Source organism: Saccopteryx bilineata, chromosome 12 (genome assembly GCF_036850765.1).
Source record: "Saccopteryx bilineata isolate mSacBil1 chromosome 12, mSacBil1_pri_phased_curated, whole genome shotgun sequence".
In the NCBI taxonomy this organism is placed as follows: Eukaryota; Metazoa; Chordata; class Mammalia; order Chiroptera; family Emballonuridae; genus Saccopteryx; species Saccopteryx bilineata.
The window spans coordinates 22,011,676-22,033,804 of NC_089501.1; the positions used below are offsets into that span (position 1 = coordinate 22,011,676).

Consider the following 22,129-nt stretch of genomic DNA (forward strand, 5'->3'; position numbering starts at 1 on the left):
TTTTTCAGCCCTATGACTACATTTAACCCTGTTTTGCTGATGTCAGGATTGGCCATGTGACTTGCTCTCATCAATGACATGTAAATTGAAGTGACGTGTTGACAGTTCTGAGAAGAAGCCTTAAGGATCATCATGGAGCTCTACTGTGCTCTCTCTTCCCTCTGTTCTAACACCAGAAATATCCCTACTCCTTCAGTCTAGGTCATGAGATGAAGTTTGCATGTCCAGAACCAATATGCAATGAACACAAGTGTGAGCAAGAAACAAAAACCTTTCTAAGACATTAAGATTTTTAAAGTTGTTTACTGAAAAAGACAGTCTAAACAGACTGTTATAGCATTTCAGTTTAATATACCACAAATGAATGTCGTATCTTCCCTGCCCCAAACCTGCTCTTTTAAGCGCCGACTTGGATGTGGGCTCATCTGGCTTGAGTGCGGGCTCACCAGCCAGTTTGCTGGCTTGAGTGTGGGATCATAGACATGACCCCATGGTCACTGGCTTGAGCCCAAAGGTCACTGGCTTGAAGCCCAAGGTTGCTGGTTGAGCCCAAGATCATTGGCTTGAGCAAGGGGTCACTCACTCTGCGGTAGCCCCCAGGTCAAGGCACATATGAGAAAGCAATCAATGAGCCACTAAGGAGTTGCAAAGAAGAATTGATGCTTCTCATCTCTCTCCCTCCTGTCTCTCTATATGTCTCTCACTCCCTCTCTCTGTTTGTCTCACACACACACACACACACACACACACACACAAAATCAGTGTCAAAAATAAAGTTCTGTGTTTAGAAAGTCTAGTGGGTTCTGGAATTGGCGAAATCTTTATCTGAAGTTGGTCATTATCAATGATTAGTTGTGTTCAGTATTGGACAAGTCTTTCTAAGGTTGTTTCTTCATCTCTGTAGTGTGAATTATAAAACCAAGTTTGCTTGTTTTAAGGATTAGAGAAATACATGCCACATTTAGGTGTTCAGCAAAAGCCAAGTGTTATGCAATGAAAAGTTGAGGTCAAATCAGAGTCTACCTTGAATACCAATCTAAGAAATTGATACTCTTCCTTTGGGCGCGATAATTACTGAAGGGTTTTTGCTTGAGTGACAGTAGAATCAAGGAGGGAAACCAGTCAGAAGGTTACTGCTGTGGTCGAGGTCCGCCATAATGAGTCACTGACAGTGAATTTCCGTGTTATTCTAGACTATAAACTACAGGACTTTGCATTACCTGTGCATGAGGAGTGTGAGACAAAGGCCGCTATTTTGATCTAGCTGACGCTGTTAACTAACAAAAACAAAGCAGGCGTGAGGTCCAGTTTTGCACATTTTCATCTTAAGCACCTACACTTACCGGGCTGAAAATGCATGCAAAAGCATCAAACATGGTCTGTGTTGCAAAGAAAGCTCTAGAAATTTTGTTTCTTCTCTTAAGACCTACGAATTTTTAAAATCCTTTGTCTTTTACGGCAGCGTAATACACTCGCAGACCCTCCCACATCACAGGCTTTGGGAAGAGAACGACAGGTCTCGTCTGGCGGGACGTTAGGGCGCGCTGGTGATGTCACCACGACGCGGGGCGTGCTCCTGCGTCTTGGAGGACGTCGTGCATCAGTACCAACGAGACACGGCGGGCGGGGCACCTCCTCTGCGCCTCTGGCTCCTCCCGGTAGGGCCCTGCGCGTGCTCGCGCGCCCCCTCGTGGCCGTAGGCTTGCAGGCCAGCCGCTGGCTTTGAGGCCCAGCACCGCGTCGCCCTCCCGCTAGCGTCAACCTGATCGGCGCGTGCGCCCAACTCGGCTCCGCCCAGCGCCACGAGAGGGCGACGCCTCGAGGTAAAGCCGAGAGGTGCAGAAGCGGACTCGGTGTCGGGCCGGCAGTCCCGGAGAAGCCGAGGCTCCGGGCCGCGGGGGCGGGGGTGATGGCTGACGAGCAGGCGCGCTGTAGCGCGGAGTCAGATCCCGGCGCTAAGGCAGCAGCGATGGCGGAGCCGACGGTGTCTTCATCGGACTCCTCCAGGGTCGCCCCGAAGTCACCGGCGCCCGAAGACTACAATAGCAAGTGCGTGTTCTGCCGGATTGCGCGGCGGCAGGAACCGGGCACCGAACTCCTGCATTGTGAGGTGGGCGGCTTCGAGCGACCGGCGTGGGGACCCGGCCGTCCCCCGAGCTCCTGGGGCGGGAGGCGCTGGAGGCGCCGGTGGCCTGGGCCGTGTCGGTGGCCTGGGCCGTGTCGGTGGCCGGCCGCCTTCCTCCGGGCGGGCGTGCCCCCAGCGCTCTGCACCGAGCCTGGGACGCGGAGTGACGAAGCGGGGCACTGGGGCCTGGCCCCGCGGGGACCCAAGTGTTTGGCAGAAAATCGCACTTATGGCCTTTGCTTTTTTTGTAACAGACCGCCCCCCCCCCCGCCTTTCTAAACACTGCTTTTCCATTCTGCACATTCAAATGCTGATACCGAGGCGAAAACTGGGAGCAAATTGATAATAGCAATTGTGAAAAATGCTTTTTGTGTTGTCGTTAGATTGACAGAAAATAGGCCGGGGGGAGTAGATCTGCGGTCACAGTGGTACCCGGGCCCCCGGTTCCCACTGCAGGGTCCAGTTCCTAGAAGCACTGTGGTTGTAGTGCGTGCACCTGTTAAGACCACGAAGTGTTGGCTCAGGTATTTAAGAACGGATATCGGATACACGCTTTCTTCTGTCGGTTCTACTTGTCTTTAAAGAAACAATCTTTTGAGAATCCAAAGATTTTCTTTGTATAATCATTCGTTCATTCAAATTAGTGGTGGAGATTCAGTGGTAAGTAAACGATAGTCTGTGTCCAGATTTTACAGTTTAAAGGGTGGAATGAATACCGATAGAGGAGGCAGCTGGTCACCCTGCCCGGTGCTCCTGTGAGATGATTTCACCGCCTGCAGTATTTTGCAAGCCTGTGGGAGGGGCGCCTAACCCAGATTTAAAGGGTCCGGGAAATTCTTTCCAGAAAATTGAGACGTGAAGTGGGAGCTAACCAGGCGAGAAAATAGTGTCCTGGGTAGAGATCGCCTCCAGAGGTTCATTTTGTGCCATAGGAGAACTGACAGAAATTCAGTCTAACTGTGGAGTATAGAGTTTGGGATGAAAGATGAGGCAGGAGAGATAAAGGACTATTTAAAGGTGTTGTAATTCATTTCATGGAATTTTATTTTTATCTGAAGAATGAAAGGAAGCTTCACAGTGTTTATTTAATATTGGGTTGGAGGAAGGGGTTTGATTTTTGAAAGATCATTCTGGGACCATTCTGTAGAGACCAATCTAGAGGCATGGAGATCTGTTAAGAGTCTATTGAAGTAACCCAGCCTGATGATGGCCTGAAATAAGAATGTGGTAGTGGGGATGAAGAAAAGTGGATCAATTTAAAGATATTTAGGAGGTAAAACAGGACTTACTTAGGGCAGTTGTTCCCCAGGGGACTTTTGGCAATGCCTTGAGACACTTGATAGTAACAGTTGTGGGGTCAGGGAGGACTACTGTAACCTAATGGGTAGAGGCCAAGCTTGCTAGTATTATACAATGCACAGGACAGCCTCCTGCAACAAAGAATTAACTAGCCCCAAAATGTCAATAGTGCCTGGGCTGAGAAACCCTGATTCTGATGTAGGAAAGGAGGCAGAGAAAGGGGGAAGTCAGGGATGATTTCTAGATTTCTGGCTAGGAGTAACTGGTAGTCCTGGTTCTATTTCATTAAGACTGGAAATATAGGAGGAGAGCAGATAGCCAGGTGAGTGGTGAGAAGTATCAGAGTGATGAATTCAGTTTGGGAAGTGTGGCGTTTGAGGTGAGTGTGAAGTATCTAAGTAGAGATGTTCAGCAAATGGTTAGATAGTTTGGCACTCTAGAAATTTGGATTTGTAGCCAGATTATAGGAACTGCTAGTTTATAGATGGAAATTGAGGAGATAACCCAGGATGGAGATATAGAGTAAGAAGTGAAGGAGGACCTACCGAGAATCCTAAAGAACACTGACATTACCTGACCAGGTGGTGATGCAGTCGATAAGAGTGTCGACCTGGGACATCGAAGTCCCAGGCTGAAAACCCCCAGGTTGCTGGCTTGAGTGCAGGCTCACCAGCTTGAGCGCAGGCTCATTGACATGGTCGCTGGCTTTAGCCCAAGGTCACTGGCTTGAGTAGGGGTCATCAGCTCGGCTGGAATCCCCTGGTCGAAGCACATATGAGAAGCAGTCAATGAACAACTAAAGTGCTACAACTATGAGTTGATTCTTTTCACCTCTCTCCCTTCCTGTCTGTTGGTCTGTCTCTTTCGCAAAACAAAACAACAAAACAAAACACTGACATTATAAGAGAGAGGCAGAGAAAAAGGACCTGAAAATGGGACAGAGAAAGAACAAAGAAATAGAAGGAGAAGTAGGAAAGCTCAGAGAAGGGAGTATGTCAAGACCAAAGGAATTGGCAGCTGTGTCAGCCTTCTCTAGTTCTCAGGTCTGGGTTAGGTGACTGTCCTGCTTGTTTGTGGAGAGGCCAAGTTAGATTAGAACTAGTGTTGTCCCCAAAGTGATGGTCATTCGCCTCTAGGCGCACAGTTGCAGTGCAGTAGTGAGACGGAAGGCAGATGATAGTTGATTGTGAAGAACCTGGGGTTGAACAAATTGAAGAGAGCAACTACAGACAACTTGTGAAGGAAGTTTGGCAGTCTTGGGAAGGAAGGAAAGGGAGTGATAACTGCAGGAGGAGTTGGAGTTGAGAGAAAGCTTTTCAAAGCAGTGAAGACTTTGGCATATGTAAATCCTGATGGGCAGATGCCAGTGGAGAGAGGTTTAAAATGAGAGCTTTGTCCCTGAGAAAGAGAAAACTCAGCCACTTATTCTAGACTCAGTATGTGAATGAGCACCTTCTCTGCTCGGGGAACTGTTGGAGGCAGTGGGATCCAGCACTTAACAAAACGTGCAGAAATCTCTGTCTTCATGAGCACAGGCGATCATCAGTAAGCAAAATACCAAGTAAAATACATAGTTTATTAGGTGGTGAAAAATACAAGAGGAAGATATGCAGTTTTTAAATATTCATCAGGAAAAGCTATGTGAAGAGGACAGCATTTGAGTGAAGGCTTGAAGGAGCAAATTACCTGGTTATTAAGAAGTGAAAAGTTTGAAGAAGCTTCTCTGGAGGCCAGGAAGGAGGATTGGGACCGAGAAGGATTGTGGTGTAGGGATGAGGGTCAGCTAAGGTTGAGTACATTGTATATATAATGTCTGCTCACTGTGGTTTTTCTTTTTAATCCTCCCAGCTGCAGGCTAAGCCTGGTTTCATGTAAGCTGGAAGTTGTGTTGACCCAGGATTGTGGCGTGGCCATGTGGGTGTTATGGAAATATAGTGGGACAAAGCTAAGACTGTTTGGCTAAGGTTGGCCGAAGTGGTAGACTGAGAAATCTCTGCTGAGTAGGGGAAGGAAGTGGAGATGGGGACGGCTGACAGGGAGAAAGAACAGGAACATCAGCTGGCTGCCTGCAAGGTAGGCTCTGCTGGACCCATCCACAGCGTCAGAAGGGGCCCCGCTCTGCCTCGTCACTGACTCTTTATTTTACTAAGTATGAAGTTAGGTTAGCAAGAAGGAAAGTGAGTTTGTTAACTTTGCAGAGTTCAATATTGCTTCAATTCCTAGAAACTGCTTTCAAATTTTGTACACTCTGGTACCAGTGTTGAAGAAAACAAATAGAAAATTAATACTAGTAGTTGTGGAAAGCTTTGTCTAAAAATAGTCATGAAGAGGGAGGTGGGATGAGCATTTTTTTCTTTGTTAGAAACATTCTCAGCCTGACCAAGCGGTGGCACAGTGGATGGAGCATTGGACTGGGATGCGGAGAACCCAGGTTTGAGACCCCGAGGTCGCCAGCTTGAGCGTGGGCTCATCTGGTTTGAGCAAAAGCTCACCAGCTTGAGTCCAAGATCGCTGGCTTGAGCAAGGGATTACTCAGTCTGCTGAAGGCCCACGGTCAAGGCACGTATGAGAAAGCAATCAATGAACAACTAAGGTGTTGCAATGCGCAATGAAAAACTAATGATTGGTGCTTCTCATCTCTCTCCGTTCCTGTCTGTATGTCCCTGTCTATCCCTCTCTCTGACTCTCTCTCTGTCTCTGTAAAAAAAAAAATTTATAAAAAAAAAAAGAAACATTCTCAGAGTAAATTATATGAAGACTTGGGGGACATTTTTATAGAGGAAATTAGACACAGTAAATATTTTTAACTAATTTATACCCTGACTAGGGGGCACAGGATGAATCCATGAGTAGTCCATTAATACAGCATATGCACATACGTGTGCGGAGTGCTCCAAAAAGTTTTGTATCTTTTTCACATCGAATCTAAGATGATTTGATATATAAGAGCTCAATAATTGAAGGTTAAAGATAAATCTTTTTAGCAAGTGAGTAGTCACCTAATATTTAATTTGTATTGTATTTATATTGTATTAATAATATATTTGTTGTAAACATTTGGAAATTGTTGGGTTTATATAATGTAAAGTAATATACTAAAGTGCAGAGAAGAGAATTTGAGTCGGAAGAATTTGAGTCACCAGCATCACTGTGGTTAGCTAGAGAAGAGTCCTCAGCCTGTAACCTCTGTATGGTGTTTTCCTTGTTGTGTAGTGAAGAATTAAAGCTTAAGCAAAGGCCAGAGTATGCATTCTCAGTGAGGGAGCTGTCACTCTCAAGGGGTGAGTATTGGTTCTTGGAGGGCAATATCTTACTCTTTTTATGTATGAGGCAAAGCTATATGTTGAGCATATAAGCAGACAATGAGTGTATCTGTGGTAATAAAATGCCATGGGGTATGATGGGGGAGGGGGAGGCTTAAAAATGTCCTAATATGGGGCAGTAATGAAAAACTGCCCAAGAAACACTGGGCTAGATGTTTATTTGCACTTCGTCTGAGACCATAATGAGGAAATACTAGTTTAACTTGAATGTTCTCCCCCTTCTTGAATCAAAATTGCCCTACACCTCAGAAGGCATGGTATTCAAGTGTTCTTTCAAATGTTATTTCTTTTTATTTGCTTTACATACCAGTCAGGGCTCAGTTGAAGGAAAGAAAAAATACTCTATTTTAAGCAGAAATTGATTTGCTATAGACAGATATTTGCTTAAAAAATGTCATTGCCAGGCTGAGGAGCAGGTTCTAGAAAAGCCTCCAAGAGCGCCACCCAGAACAGCAGTGCAGAGCTGGCCCACTGGGAGCTGTCTTCTCTGCTGCAGTCAGGACTGCCCGCGGAACCCGGACTCATGACGATTCTCTGGAGGTGTGATTCAGACAAGAGGAAACAGGGTTACTGCCACTTTTGAATGGTTTTTCCAACAGCAGTACTATTGGCATTTTTGGTTGGACTGTGTTGTGCTGGGTTCTACCTATTCTGTCTATCGCAGGAAGCTTCATGTCACTGACCTCTGGGTTTTTTAATTTATTCATTTTAGAGAGGAGAGGGAGAGGGAGGGGGGGGAGAGAGAGAGAGAGAGAGAGAGAGGGAGAGGGAGGGAGAGAGGAGAGACAGAGAGAGAAGGGGGGGAGGAGCTGGAAGCATCAACTCCCATATGTGCCTTGACCAGGCAAGCCCAGGGTTTTGAACCGGCAACCTCAGCATTTCCAGGTCGACGCTTTATCCACTGCGCCACCACAGGTCAAGACCTCTGGGTTTTAAATGTCAGTAGCATAGTTGCTGGACGTGGCCCTTTCCCCTCCCCCGTTTACATGTTGCCATGGCCGCAGATACTGGCTGTGAGCCATGGGATAGAGGGTAGTAAAACTGTAACTAAGGTTTTACTAAGAACAATGGAACTGAGTCACCAGGTATGTATCAAGGAGAAAGAACACAGAATGGCACATACCCTTCCCCCTACCCCTACCCTGGTTTACCTGCTTGCTTGCACGGAAACAGTTTTGCCTGAGTAACTAACTGCCCAGGGCTTAGCTATTTAAACTGTGACCCCACCCAGTGGGTGCAGAACTTTCACCAACCTGCCGCCATTGGTGCTGCCCCTGTATGTAAGTAATAAAGGCTATATCCACTCCATCTAGCCCTCCTTGTGCTTTCTTTGGGATCTTGCAACAATACTGGATTGTTTTACCAGGTCTGGACCTCCTGTGTTGCAGCATCCACAATCACAAGGGCACGTACATATTTGTAGTCTCCTTTGAGAAACAGCACTGCTTCAGAGCTATGCTGCATCTGCCGGGTCCACACTGCTGGTCCATGCTGATACCAGAAAAAGATGGCTCATGCCTGTCTCTTCTCTCCCAGGAAGCTAGTGACTAGACGTTGGAATGGGGCGGGGGGGGGGGGGGGGGGGATGGGGCGGGGGGGGCGGGGCGGAGAAACTGTCTCTGTAGTCTTAGAGAGCTGGAACTAGCAGAAGCGACGTTTGCCAGCTGGAACTAGCAGAAGCGACAGCTACCTTTGCTTCAGGTCAGCTTTTTTTTCCCTCTCTCTTCTTCTTCTTCTTTTTCCAAGTGAGAGGAGAGGAAATAGACAGACTCCTGTATGCGCCCCCACCAGGATCTACCTGGCAGCCCCCATCTGGGGCCAGGCTTACAACTGAGCTTTTTTTTAGCGTCCTCAGTGCCTGGGGCTCGACCAATCAACCAGTTGAACCATGGCTGCGGGAGGGGAAGAGAGAAAGACTGTGTTGGACTGTGTGTGTGTGTGTGTGTGTGTGTGTGTGTGAGAGAGAGAGAGAGAGAGAGAGAGAGAGAGAGAGAGAGAAAGAAAAGAGGCGTGGAGAAGCAGATGGTTACTTCTGTGTGCCCTGACTGGGAGTTGACCCAGGTATCCACACACCGGGCTGGTGCTCTATCACTGAGCCAGCTGGTCAGGGCAGGTTAGCTTTTTAAAGCACCTGCATCCTAAGTACATCTACTTGGCAAGATCTGAATTCCTTCTGGGATTTTTTAGCTTATTTAGTTTCTATAATACAGAGTTATTTGCAGTGGAGGTAGTATGCCAACCTGCGTTCTTCACCACAGTTTATTTGTTGTATTTAAGTTGATGCTTAGCCCAGATAGTTAGATTCAGTGCTGATAATAAAATCAAGATAGACTAGCTGTTTGTCTAATTCATGCGTTTTCAGGAAGGGTAAAAATTGATGTACTTGTCTGGGGCAGGAAAAGAAGCAGACAAATGTTTATTCTTTATTTATATAAAGTATAGATATATTGTACAGGGTATACCCCTGTAGATATATAATATAGCTGTGATATTAAAATATCATGGGATGGGGGGGGGAATTAGGAAAAAAATCATGCCTTAGGGGGTGCGATAATGAGGAAAGGTTGAGAAGACTGTTCTAATCAAATAATGGCCATAATTCCAACTTAAGGTGTTTTGCAAAGACAGACTAAAAGATCATGAAAAAGCCTTCTCTCTTACTGGAAAGTATCTGAAAGCCTAGTGACACCGTGTACTTTTAAGGCATAGAGGAGGGGTGTTGGTAGCTTCATCTTTCTGTTTAAGCAACTGTCATTTATTTATTCAACAGTTTTGCAGGGTTAGTATGTACTGTTCATTTAGAATTCAAAGATAAATATGGCATTTCCCACACTTTGAGAAGCTTGTTATGATTTGAATTGAAAGCAGCAAATAAAAAAATTCTCTTTCAGTGTGTGTCATTAGGGATGGATAGTCAAAATTTTGTATTTTAAAGTCACTTGACATCACCTTTCCTGTGTGTGGTTATGCTACCAACATGACATACAGTTAGGTTCATTTGTTTCTTTTTGCTTTCAATTTGTATGGACCACCTATTATTTTTTTTAATCCAGAAATATATGTTAAATTTTTCACATTTTGAAGTCAAAAGTGTGAAGCAAAGTACATTCAGAAAAATCTAGTTTCTATTCTTGTCATCTCTACTCTGTTCTTCTTCCCTCATAAGAAACTTTTAAAATATGTTTTTTTCCTGACTGGTGGTGGCACAGTGGATAGGGCGTTGGCCTGGGATGGTGGGGTCCCAGGTTTGAAATCTCGAAGTCATTGGCTTGAGAGCATAGGCTCATCCAGCTTGAGTGCAGGGTCACTAGCCTGAGCAAGGGGTTGCCAGCTTGAGCATGGGGTCCCCAGATTGAATGTGGGGTCGTCAGCTTGTGGGTATGTAATAGAAGTCTTAATATAATATAGGAAGGGATTACATAATACCTTGTTTTTGCCACTTTTCTTTTCAATTAGGGCTCTAGTGGGAGCTATAGTAGACAAAAATTGTCATTCTCACCACAACTTGTCAGTCACCTGAAGCGGATATGAGCAGTATGGACAGTGATAAGGACATTAATGATGTAATATATAGAATTACCTTTCACCATTCTCATTGAAACCAAGATTACTAGCTTGGATATGGGGCCTCATTCAGATTGAATTTTGGATCCTGGAATGGAGAACTGATGAACTACGTTGTATTGTGGGAATTTTCCAGAGGGAACCTATGCTTATTGATACCGGTTTTTATTATATTTAATTTTGGCTAATTTTTTTTATAAGATATTGAATAAGGTTATTTTAGGGAATATATATTTTTCTCTTAGAAAAGCTTGAAACTCAAATGTTAATAGATTGGAAAACTCCCTTTTTTGTTTCCTTTGCTTTTTTCCTTTACATTACTGTATGGACTATGTAAACCAGAAAACTGATATAATGCACTGGGCACATAATTTAGTACTATAATGCGGAATTTGAACATTTCAAAGGCCTTTTTTTTAGAGTTAGAGAGACAGACATAGAGAAGCATCAATCTATTGTTCCACTTATTTATTCATTCATTGGTTGATTCTTGTATTTGCTCTCACCCGGTATTGAATCCACAACCTTGGTGTATCAGGATAATGCTCTAACTGAGCTTCCTGGTCAGGACTTCAGAGGCCTTTTAATGCTATAAAGTGGCAAGTAAACAGAAAGAAAAGGTATTTGTACCTAATGGCTGTAAAAAATGTTTAAAATGTAACCTCTGGATATGTAGATGCTAGATGATATTCTTGTTAATATTGAGGAGTATGCTGCTTTGGAAAGAAATTAAATGTAAAAAAGTATTTATCAATTTTGCTATGATTCTGTAGCCACATCTCTCAAAGTACATATCACACCTTAGGGTAGAGATGGAGAAATATACACTGAAATAATAATAATTAAAAAGAAAAACTTTCTAGGTTTGCTGATAATGAAGTTTTAATGAACTTTATTCATAATTGTTTTCCTAAAATTAACTTTATATAAGTCTTTTTATTCTCTGGAATAAATGAGCACCTCATGAAGTAAGCTAAAGCTTGTCTTTATGTACTGAATTCATAATCACAAAATTGCCCAGTGGATCTTAGTTGTAACAGAACTACCATTTTCATATCAGACTGAGATTTATGATATTTAAGACATACCAGAATAGCATTTAATTCTTTTTAAAATTCACTAACAAACTATGTTTTTGTTTTTTCCTTTAGAATGAAGACCTAGTTTGCTTCAAAGATATCAAACCAGCAGCACCTCATCATTATCTTGTGGTGCCAAAGAAGCATGTTGGAACCTGCAGAGATCTAAAGAAAGAGCAAATAGAACTTGGTAAGGTGATGACAGAATTCTTCGTGGTTCTATCATCTTAAATTGGCATCAGTGATAGCAATGGCAATTAAAAAGAAAACGTCTAATCAGGTGTTATGAAAAGGAGCAGTGTGACTTTTTTGAAACTTTCATTATGAAAAAATTTAAATATATACAAAAATAAAGAAAATAGTATAATCTCCATGTATTGAATATTTATCACCCAGCTTCAACATTTATTAACTCATGGCCAGTCTTTTCTCATCTGTTAATCTTCTCCCACAGTGGGTTTGAAGTAAAATCCCAGATATGTTGTTCTTACGTTCCATTGAGTTGGCTCTGACTCCAGGAGACCCTCTGGATGAGCAGTGTCCAGTGTCCTGTCCTCGGCAGCCCTGCTCAGCTCCTGTGGACTCCTGCACATGGCTGTTGTGGAGTCAGTCCAGCTCATATTGGGTCTCTCTCTTTTCCTGCTGTCTTCTTTTTCTCCCAGCATTATTGTCTTTTCCAAAGAACCTTGCCTTCTCAGGATTTATTTACTCTTTAAACTCTCTAAAAGATAATGCTTTTTACGTTTTTTAAATGGTGGCTTTTCTTGACCCTGAAAATGAAAAGTGCCATGAAAAATTACATACAGATAGGTTATGATGTAGCATATGAGCTCATAGTGCCTGGGAGTGAGACCATGTTGGTACCTGCCTTGTAGTTTTTTGTGTAGATGAGATTGTAGTGTGAACTTTTAGCCTCTGAAAGGAGGTTCTGAATTTGGTCTTTTACAGGATTATCCTGTATTTTTCTACTTATGATTTCTGTGACTTCTCAGTTATCATTTACTGAGATATTTCTAAGTTCATTTCCAAACTGCTTTGATAGCCTTTGTCACCAGGATTTGAGGTTAGTTTGCTCCATATTTTCAGGTAGTTAGCAAGATAGATAAATTGGGCTGGATGTTTAAAAGTGAAATCTCTTTGATAGAAAACCTCAATGTGTAGTTCATTAATATTTAGACTACTGAATTACCAGTTTTTTCCCTTAGTCATCTGTAGTTCTGTCAATACATTTCACACTCATTCCAACAGATGGAGGCCAGTATGCGTGTAATATTACTACCTGGCAACAGCCACCATCATAGCCTTAAGTACTGACATACTTTTATATTTCTTTTTATACTGTTTTTTTTTCTTAAAGGGAGAAATTTTCTTTTTCTAGTACTTCTATTTTTTTATTAAAATTTTTATAACTGTTGCAAATCAAATGTTATTAATTTTGAAACAGCATGGTGGGTACTTGAGATTTTATTATACTTACGCTGTTCTTTCTGATTTTGTGTACATTTGAGTATTTCCATAATAAGTATTTTTAAGTTCTTGCAATTAATATTTTTTATAAAGTTGGAAAAACAGTAAGCATATGGAAGAGCTCAATAACACTATTAAGCTTTGTGACTATAATTGACATTTTTAGAACTCCACCTAATTATATATAGAACACACATTTTGTTAAGAGCACATGTTCACCAAGATAGAGCATGTTTTGGGCAATAAAACATGTCTAAATATATTTCAGATCATTTAAATCTTCTTTGGTGACAATGAAATTAAAAATTTATCCTTGGACTAAAAATACTTTTAAATTAACATTCTTTTGAATAACTTCTAAATAAAAAGGTCAGAGAAGTCAAAATTTTGGATTGATTCGTAACAAAAATACAATATACCGTAATTCATGGAATGAAGCTAGAGCTGTGCCTAGAGGGAAATTTATAGCTTTAAATGCTCATATTAGAAAAGGTTTAAAATGAGTCACCTAGTTTTCACTTAAGCATGCTAGAAAGAGGCAAGCAAACCAGACCCAAATAAGGACAGTGGTACCTTGACACATGAGCACTTTAAATCATGAGTAATTAGAGAGGAGTAGTCACTTGCGAGATTTTTTGCTTTAAGTCACAAATGGATATTTGAATCACGAGCTTCCGCCGCCCTCCACTAGATAGCCTGCCAAATGTTCTGGAAGGGAGGAAGAAACAAACTTCCATGGAAAGGTATTTGTTGAAATGGCCTCTAAGAGAAAGTGAGGTAAGTAAGTATGGCGAAAAAGCCAAAAGTCAGTGAAGGAAACAAATAATGATTGTTGAGCAAATATTTGTATTTTCTGAGGTTCTTCACTTTTATTGTTAAAAATGGCACTGGGCAGCTGTCTGTGAAATTGCTAATTACCTTCCTGCTTGGGAAGGGCCATTGTTATGCAAATGTATCCCCCCTTTGCCAGCATCTTCGCCTGACCTTGAAGGTAAATATACTTCATAAACCAGTTTATTTCTTTACATTCTCTCTTATTATCTATATATATGTGTGTGTGTATTTGTTATTTATAAAGTACATCTTCTTATTTAAAAGCATATAAAACAAAAAATTCATGTGGTTTTGGGGGGCTAGAATGGACTAATTGCATTCCCATTAATTTAAATGGGGAAATTCGATTTGACACATGAGCAAATTGAGTCATGAGCTCGGCCATGAAATGAATTAAACTCGTGTGTCAAGGTACCATTGTGTAAAGAAGAAAATAATGAAGAGTAGATATCATTGACATAGAAAAGAGACAATAGGTTTTTGCTTCCATGTACTTTGGATCTGATTTTAAGTGAATACATACTTATAATTGTTATTTTCTCTCAGTTGAGTCTTTTTATCATTATAAAATGTCTCTCTTTATCTCTAGAAATACTTATTGAGTCTAGTTTGTATGGTATTAATTTATCTACTCCAACTTTCTTATTACTTACTGTTTACACTGGTTATCATTTTCTATCCTTTCAACCAAATTGAATATTTATATTTAAAGACTTGAAAATGGCAGTGTAGTTGAGTCTTTACTTATTTTTTTAATGTGGTCTGAAAATGTCTTTTACTTAGAGTTCTTAGTTCCTAAGCATTTAATGTAACCATTGACATAGCTGGATTTAGGTCTACCATTGTGCGATTTGTTTTCTCTTTGCCCCATTTGTTTTTCTGTTGCCATTTCTTCTTTCCTGCCTTCTTGTAGTTGAGAATCCCCCTTTTTTTTTCTTTTAGTATTTTGCTTCATCTATTCCCCCCCCTTTTTTTTTTACAGGGACAGAGAGAGAGTCAGAGAGAGGGATAGACAGGGACAGACAGACAGGAACGGAGAGAGATGAGAAACATCAATCATCAGTTTTTCATTGCGATACCTTAGTTGTTCACTGATTGCTTTCTCATATGTGCCTTGACGGCGGACCTTCAGCAGACCGAGTAACCCCTTGCTCAAGCCAGCGACCTAGGGTCCAAGCTGGTGAGCTTTTGCTCAAACCAGATGGGCCCACATTCAAGCTGGCGACCTTGGGGTCTCGAACCTGGGTCCTCTGCATCCCGGTCCGATGCTCTATCCACTGCGCCACTGCCTGGTCAGGCTCTATTGCCTTTTTAAGAATTCCTCTTCACACTTTTAAAGTGGTTTCTTTAGAGAGATTAAAATACTTATCCTGTTATTATCACAGCTTATTTGAGTTAACATTGTTTCACTTCATAAAAAATGTGCAAAACTTTGCTATACTTTATTAATTTATCTATATATTTTAGAGCCTCTACAACGTTAAAATGATTGCTTTAAACAGTCATATATGTCTTTTAAAGGGATTAAAAGATAAAACAGCCACACACACACACACACCCCACATTTGGGGGCTCTTTGTAGTATCCTAAAAGAAAACAATTACACTCTGGCTTGAAGTAATTTGTGCTTATTTTTGATAATATAGTACTGGCCTTGTCATGGAAGTCTGGCAGCCTCCTGGCTTCAAGCCTGATTTAGAGAAGTAAATGTTAGCAACAAATTTACAGCCTCATAACAACTATGTAAATTCTCTCACTTCTACCCCTTTTAAAGAGTTAATTACACCCTTCAGAAACAAAAGAAATCTAAAGTTTGTGATTGTGCTTTGAAGATGTCAGGTTACCAGAATTCTTCGAAAGGAGAGGAATATTCCATCTGAAGCTCATAAAGCACTGAGAGGATGAAGATGCCAGGGGTTTGGACCCCAAACAGTTATACACCCATTACCTAGTCAAGGCCAGGCTGACGATCCTAATTTAGGCTCTTCTTAATTCAAACAATTTTTAATTACTCGATCTCCTTATGATTAGAATTAGGCATCAGTAGGATCAGATGTCCTAAGTAGTCACTTGATAATATACCCTCAAGAGCCGTTCAGAGTTAGCCTATGTGTGGTCTTTTGTGATAAGCTGAACCTTCATTTCAGTTGTTTATAAGCAAACTTCTCAGTAACGTAGAGCTATTGAATGTGTCCTTAAATGTTTACCTATTTTGATACAATTCTGACTAGGACCCAAAGAGTTAAGATTAATAACACTTCAGAATAAAAAAAATTTATTAAAAAAAAAAAAAAAAGGCCTGACCTATGGTGGCGCAGTGGATAAAGTGTCGACCTGGAACACTGAGGTTGCTGGTTCAAAACCCTGGCTTCCTGGTTAAGGCACATATGGGAGTTGATGCTTCCTGCTCCTCCCCCTTCTCTCTCTCTCTCTCTCTCTCTCTCTCTGCCCCCCATCCTCTCTAAAATGAATAAATAAAAAAATTTATTTTAAATAACACTTCAGTGAGCTTAATATCTCTAGTGTTATATAGTTTCTTTCCTGTTTTATAGTTGAGAACATGGTTACTGTTGGAAAAACCATTCTTGAAAAGAATAATTTCACTGACTTCAAAAATGTGAGGTATGTATATTTTCATATAGAAACCATTATTCATAGCTGGTTTTTCTAAAATATTATTTCCTCGTGGAAAAGGAAAGCAGAGGTGGCAGACTTCGTAATTGAAATGGTTTTCCTGAAAGTGAGTGTATAGGTTGTTCGTAGTGTAAATTTAATTTAAAAACCTTCTTCCTCTCATAGCTCAACATCTTCTAGTAATCACCACTTACAGTTTGCAAAAGTATATTCAAGCAGTGCGTAGGTAAAATAGTTACAGGTCCATGTGTCTTTGTTCAATATGTACATATAAAATTGTGTGTAAATTGAATTTCCTTAGAAAATATTTTATTTTATGTGATTTTAAAATACATTATTATATACTTCCAGCAAGAAATTATTTTGAATTGGTTGCCTGCTGGACTAAACTCTGGCATTTGTTAAAGGTTGAGCAAATGTCCAAAATAGGTCAATTTTGCAACTGATTTTCTTCTTTTTAAAATATTTCTGATACCTTGGGTGACCCGAGCAGTCCCAAGGCAGGTATAGTGGAGGCTGCTCTGACACCTCTGGACTGGAATTCAGAGAGACGGGAATTCTAATGCTATCCGTGCTACTTGCTGTGTACTGTGCTTGCACTGTGTGTATAGACCTCTCTGAGATAATAGCTGCTCTGCCTACTTGTAGACACAGATGAGACTATGAAAATCCTCTGAAAACCGGTAAGCACTGCCCAGTAGTGATAATGACAAGGAACATATGGTATTTGATAGCCTTTCCCCAAATGCAGCACATCCCTCCCCAGTCATAGGAGTGCTCGCTTGTTACAAGAATGGACTCTGGAGCAGGCGTCAAGAGCCCTAAGCCTGAATCCTAACTCTGTCACTACCGAACATTATGAATTTAGGAAATCTCTTAAACTTTTGGATTTTGGCTTCTCCATCTTTAAAATGAAAGGTTTGAGGGAATCTTCTAGCTTTTAGATGACTTAATTCTACATTATATGACTCATATTTCACAGAGGGAAAACGTGAGTCTCCTTTTTTAGGTACTGGTGGAAGCTTTTCAATATGTGTTGCATATCTGACTTACGTTGTTAGTCCTGTATTGATACAATATAGCACTTTTCCTTCCGCTTAGAATATGTGAACTTGCAAAATGATAAGTAGATTTTTTTTTAAGTAAGAGGAGGGGAGATAGACAGACTCCCACATGTGCCCTGACTGGAATCCACCCAGCAGTCCCTGTCTGGGGCCGATGCTTGAATCACCCGAGCTATCCTCAGCACCTGAGGCTGACACTCCTACCAACCCAGCCATCCTTAGTGCCTGGGACCGATGTTTGAACCAGTTGAGCCACTGGCTGCAAGAGGTGAAGAGAGAGAGAATGGTAAGAGAAGCAGATGGTCACTTCTCATGTGTGCCCTGACTGGGGATTAAACCCGGGTTGTTCCCATGCCTGGCTGGTGCTCTTTCCACTGAGCTAACCAGCCAGGGCCTGTATATTGATTTTTAAGAGAGTCAATCATATTTAAATTTTTTTATTAGTGAAAGGAATTCTTTAATGTTTTAATAAAGCAAAATAGTATGAATAATTATAATTTAACTTTTTAATATTAAACAGAAACTTAAGTGATGATAAAGTTTTTAATGATGATATAATAATTAATTTCACTACTGAAATATTGATTGGTAAGGAAATGATTTACTGCTTTTATTAAAGGAGAAAGCACACCATCTACTGGCCGCGTCCCGGAATAATGGAACCATACTTGAGTGTCCTGTAATTTTTGAAAAACCAGATTCATTGCAGAGGCATATCTTAGGAGAATTAAAGCAGCTTAATATGATAAATACTGAAAGTTATAGGACGAAATACCAACTCAGAATTCATGAAGGTTATACTAACGCATGATATGCTGTTAAGGCCTTCCTTGATGAAGAGTTTATGCTACTGCGCACTTAAACATGAAAAGAGGAACTGGGTGAATACTCTGAATTGTAGCAAGAAAAACAGTAAAAGACATGTTTGGTGGAAAATCTGCCTTTGGTAATCTCTTTTGGATATCTTCAGTATTTATGGGTCTTAACATGTAAAAAATAGCGTTAAACTATTTTCGAACTGATTTGTTAATTAGCTCTTACCTTTCTCCTATAGGATGGGTTTCCATGTGCCACCATTCTGTTCCATTTCCCACTTGCACCTTCATGTTCTGGCCCCAGTTGATCAGTTTGGCTTCTTTTCAAGATTGGTTTATAGAATGAATTCCTATTGGTTTATCACAGTAAGTGTTATTATTATACTAGTAGCATTCAAAAATATTTGTCTTTTTTTGGAAGTTTTACATTTCTTGGCAACAGCTTTCACAGTCTTGATCATCTGTTTTAACAGGTACATATAACCTGCATTTATTTGGTAATAGTACCTGCCTCTAGGGTTGATAAGAGATTTGATAAAATAATTTACGTGTAAAGCACTTACAGCTTACCTTGCAAATAGTAAGTACTCAGTAAATGTTACTTGCAGCTTCTATGCTTATATCAACATTATTGTAAAAATTGAGTTACTGTAATTTTTGATAGTTTAAACTCCATAAAAAAAATGCTGTAGCAGTAGTATCAACTACCAGATCTGAGGTTGAAGCTTTCAAACTAAATAACTGCAAAATTCTGCTTTGCTAGGACAAAGGTGTAATAGAATTCAGCTGGTTATAGACCTGTGGCCTCACAGTCGAACCTTAGCTATTAAATGACTCTTTCCTTCCAGGGCTACTTAACTAGTAATTAACCAGTTTCTTATTTTATGTGTTCATGATGCTATATCTGAATAATAATTCCGTTGCAGATTAAATAATTACCATTAGTTGATGCATATTATTATAGTCATAACACATAAGAAATTAAAAAGCATCTAATTTCTAGAAAATTTATATTTCAAACTTATTATTCCTCTTCAATTTGTCTAGATATTTTTATTTAATTAAAAATAATTTAAGAAATGTGTGTGTGTGTGTGGGTGTGTGTGTGTATTTGAAATAAAATAGTGGGAGATTCTGTAGGACAATTGGTGTGGTCTCTAAAATATCAGTGTGATAAAGAATTTTTTTTCTTCTTTGCATTTCTAATTTTTTACATCAGGCATGCTTTTATAATAAAAATTAATTAAAAATACATTTTTGTAAAATAGTCATGGGGATGTAAAGTACTGTATAGGAATGTAGTCAGTAATATTGTAATAACTATGTATAGTGTCAGAAGACTACTAGACTCTTTGAGGTGAACACTTCCTAAAATATATAAATGTTGTGCCTGACCAGGGGGTGGCGCAATGGATAGAGCATTGGACTGGGACGTGGAGGACCCAGGTTCGAAACCCCAAGGTCTCCGGCTTAAGCGCAGGCTCATCTGGTTTGAGCAAGGGGTCACTCAGTCTGCTGTAGCGCTCCCCCCATCAAGGCACATAAGAGAAAGCAATTAATGAACAACTAAGGTGCCACAGTGGAGAATTGATGCTTCTGATCTCTCTCTTTTCCCGTCTGTCCCTATCTGTGCCTCTCTCTGTCTCTATCTCTGTCATTAAATAATTAAATAAATGTTTAATCTCTGTTGCACACTTGAAACTAATATATGTCCACTATTTGAAAAATGAGTTTGAAGAAAAGGGAGGGAATTCTGACCTGTGCTACAGCATGGATGAACCTTAAAGACATTGTACTCAGGGAAATAAGCCAAATAGTATATGATTCCACTTATCTGAGATACTTAGTGTACTCAGACTCTTAGAGACAGGAAGTAGAATAGTGATTGCCAGCTGTTGGGGCCTATGATGGTGGGGAGGGAGAGGATGGAAGTTACTTTTTAGTCCATTTTTTTTCATGGATATAGAGTTTCTATTTTGCAAGATTAAAAGAGCTTTGGAGATGGATGGTAGTGATGGTTGCATAACAGTGTGAATACACTTAATACCATTGAACTATGTATTCAATAACATGATTTAGATATCAAATTTAATTGTGTATTTTACTGCAATAAAAAATTAAAAAACAAAACATTCATTTTTGTAACTTTTTATACTACTTTGTCACATAAAATTTTAGTTGGAAAAAAACAAATGAACAAAGTTATAAGATTTGTTAATGCTTCAACCTGGGAACCTGAACTCTTCTTAAACCTGTGTGTGTATTAAAGAGCTTTATTTTTTTAGATTTTATTTATACATTTTAGAGAGAGACAGAGAGAAAGAGAGAGAGAGAAGAGGGGGAGGACAGGAAGCATCAACTCCCATATGTGCCTTGACCAGGCAAGCCCAGGGTTTTGAACCTGCAACCTGAGCATTCCAAATCAACACTTGATCCACTGTACCACCACAGGTCAGGGTAAACCTGTAAATGTATAAATGAGGCTTTGAAAATCAAGATAAAGATAATAAAGTATACTTCAAAATCTCTTATATGTTGTTCCAGATATATAAGATGATTGAGAAAAGTATCTGAAATGATACAACTAGAAAACTTTAGTTTACTTTTAATTTTTAAATAGATTTTATTTGTTAGGGCAGTTTTACGTTCGCAGGAAAATTTAATGGAAAGTACAGAGCTCCCATATACCCCTGTTCCCCACATAATCTATTGACAACCTACAATATAGTGATATATTTGTTATAATCCATGAAATAATATTCAAAAATCATATAACCCAAAGTCCATAGTTTACATTAGGGTTCACTCTGTGTTGTACATTCTATTGGTTTAGATAATGTATAATGAATGAGACGTGTCCACTATTATAGTATTATACGGAATAGTTTTACTGCCCTAAAACTCCCTCTGTGCTCTGCCTGTTCATCTGTTCTTCTCCCTTAATCCCTGGTAACTAATGATCTTTTCAATATCTCCACAGTTTTGCCTCTTCCAGAATCTCATATAGTTGGAATTATACAAATTCAGATTGGCTTTTTTCATTTAGTAATATGCATTTAAGGTTCTTCTGTCTAATGTACATTTTAAAACTTTATTATTATATTTATTGTTATTTTCTTAAACTTTTTAATAACTATGCAATGTGGATAAAATATGCTATTTATATACAGTGTAGAATACTTTTACAATAGTTTAGGGGTTTTTTTGTTAGATTTTTTAGGAACTGAATATGTATTATCCAGCTCGTCTGCTGTGGTTTATTATAATAGAGATGCTAGTAGAATTATTTCACATTGGCTATGATACCTGGAATAAAAAGTATATTTTTTAAATACCTGGAATAAAAAGTATATTTTTTAAATTGCAGGCTGATTATTTGATTGAAAAACTAAGAACATGAAAATGACAACAGTGGAAGATTTTCTTAATCTTGGCTCAACATACACTAATATTTTGATCCCTTTTAAATCAAATTACAATGGTAAGGTTTATTGGGTTTTATAAAAGGCTGTTACTGAGTAACCTTAAATCTTTTCTGAATGTCTGTTTCCTGAGATCTTTGATATAGTTATGTGAATACTTTGTCATTGACTACTCTGTTTTAATGATTACTTGTCTAAGGTATAAGATACTATATATAAAATTCCATTAAAACAAATTCTGTTAATCAAGAAGGGCTCTGTATTTTTTAAAAGTTCAAATATTTTCATTTTTCACTATAGTCATTTATAATGAAGAATAAACTGGTATTGAGAGTACTTTGTTGGAGTCTTTATTAGTATGAAAGAGAAAAACAAATTAACTGTCTCTTGACAGTTCTATGATTTTGCACATAAAATTGCAAAGTAAACAGTACCATGTTTCACTGTGATCCCTGATCTTGATGGAAAGAATTGTATATATACAGAGGTTCCTTGGGTTACAA

General features: G+C 39.8%; 1 protein-coding gene across 1 annotated transcript; it reads left to right on the forward strand.

Annotated features, from left to right (window-relative positions):
* The first annotated feature begins 1,806 nt into the window (after positions 1-1,806).
* On the forward strand, positions 1,807-21,962 carry HINT3 (histidine triad nucleotide binding protein 3). Its single transcript, XM_066248258.1, has 5 exons — positions 1,807-2,110; positions 11,463-11,580; positions 16,244-16,313; positions 18,444-18,570; positions 21,572-21,962. The coding sequence occupies exons 1-5, from the start codon at positions 1,910-1,912 to the stop codon at positions 21,602-21,604; spliced, it is 549 nt and encodes a 182-aa protein (XP_066104355.1). The 5' UTR covers positions 1,807-1,909; the 3' UTR covers positions 21,605-21,962.
* Positions 21,963-22,129: the final 167 nt, after the last annotated feature.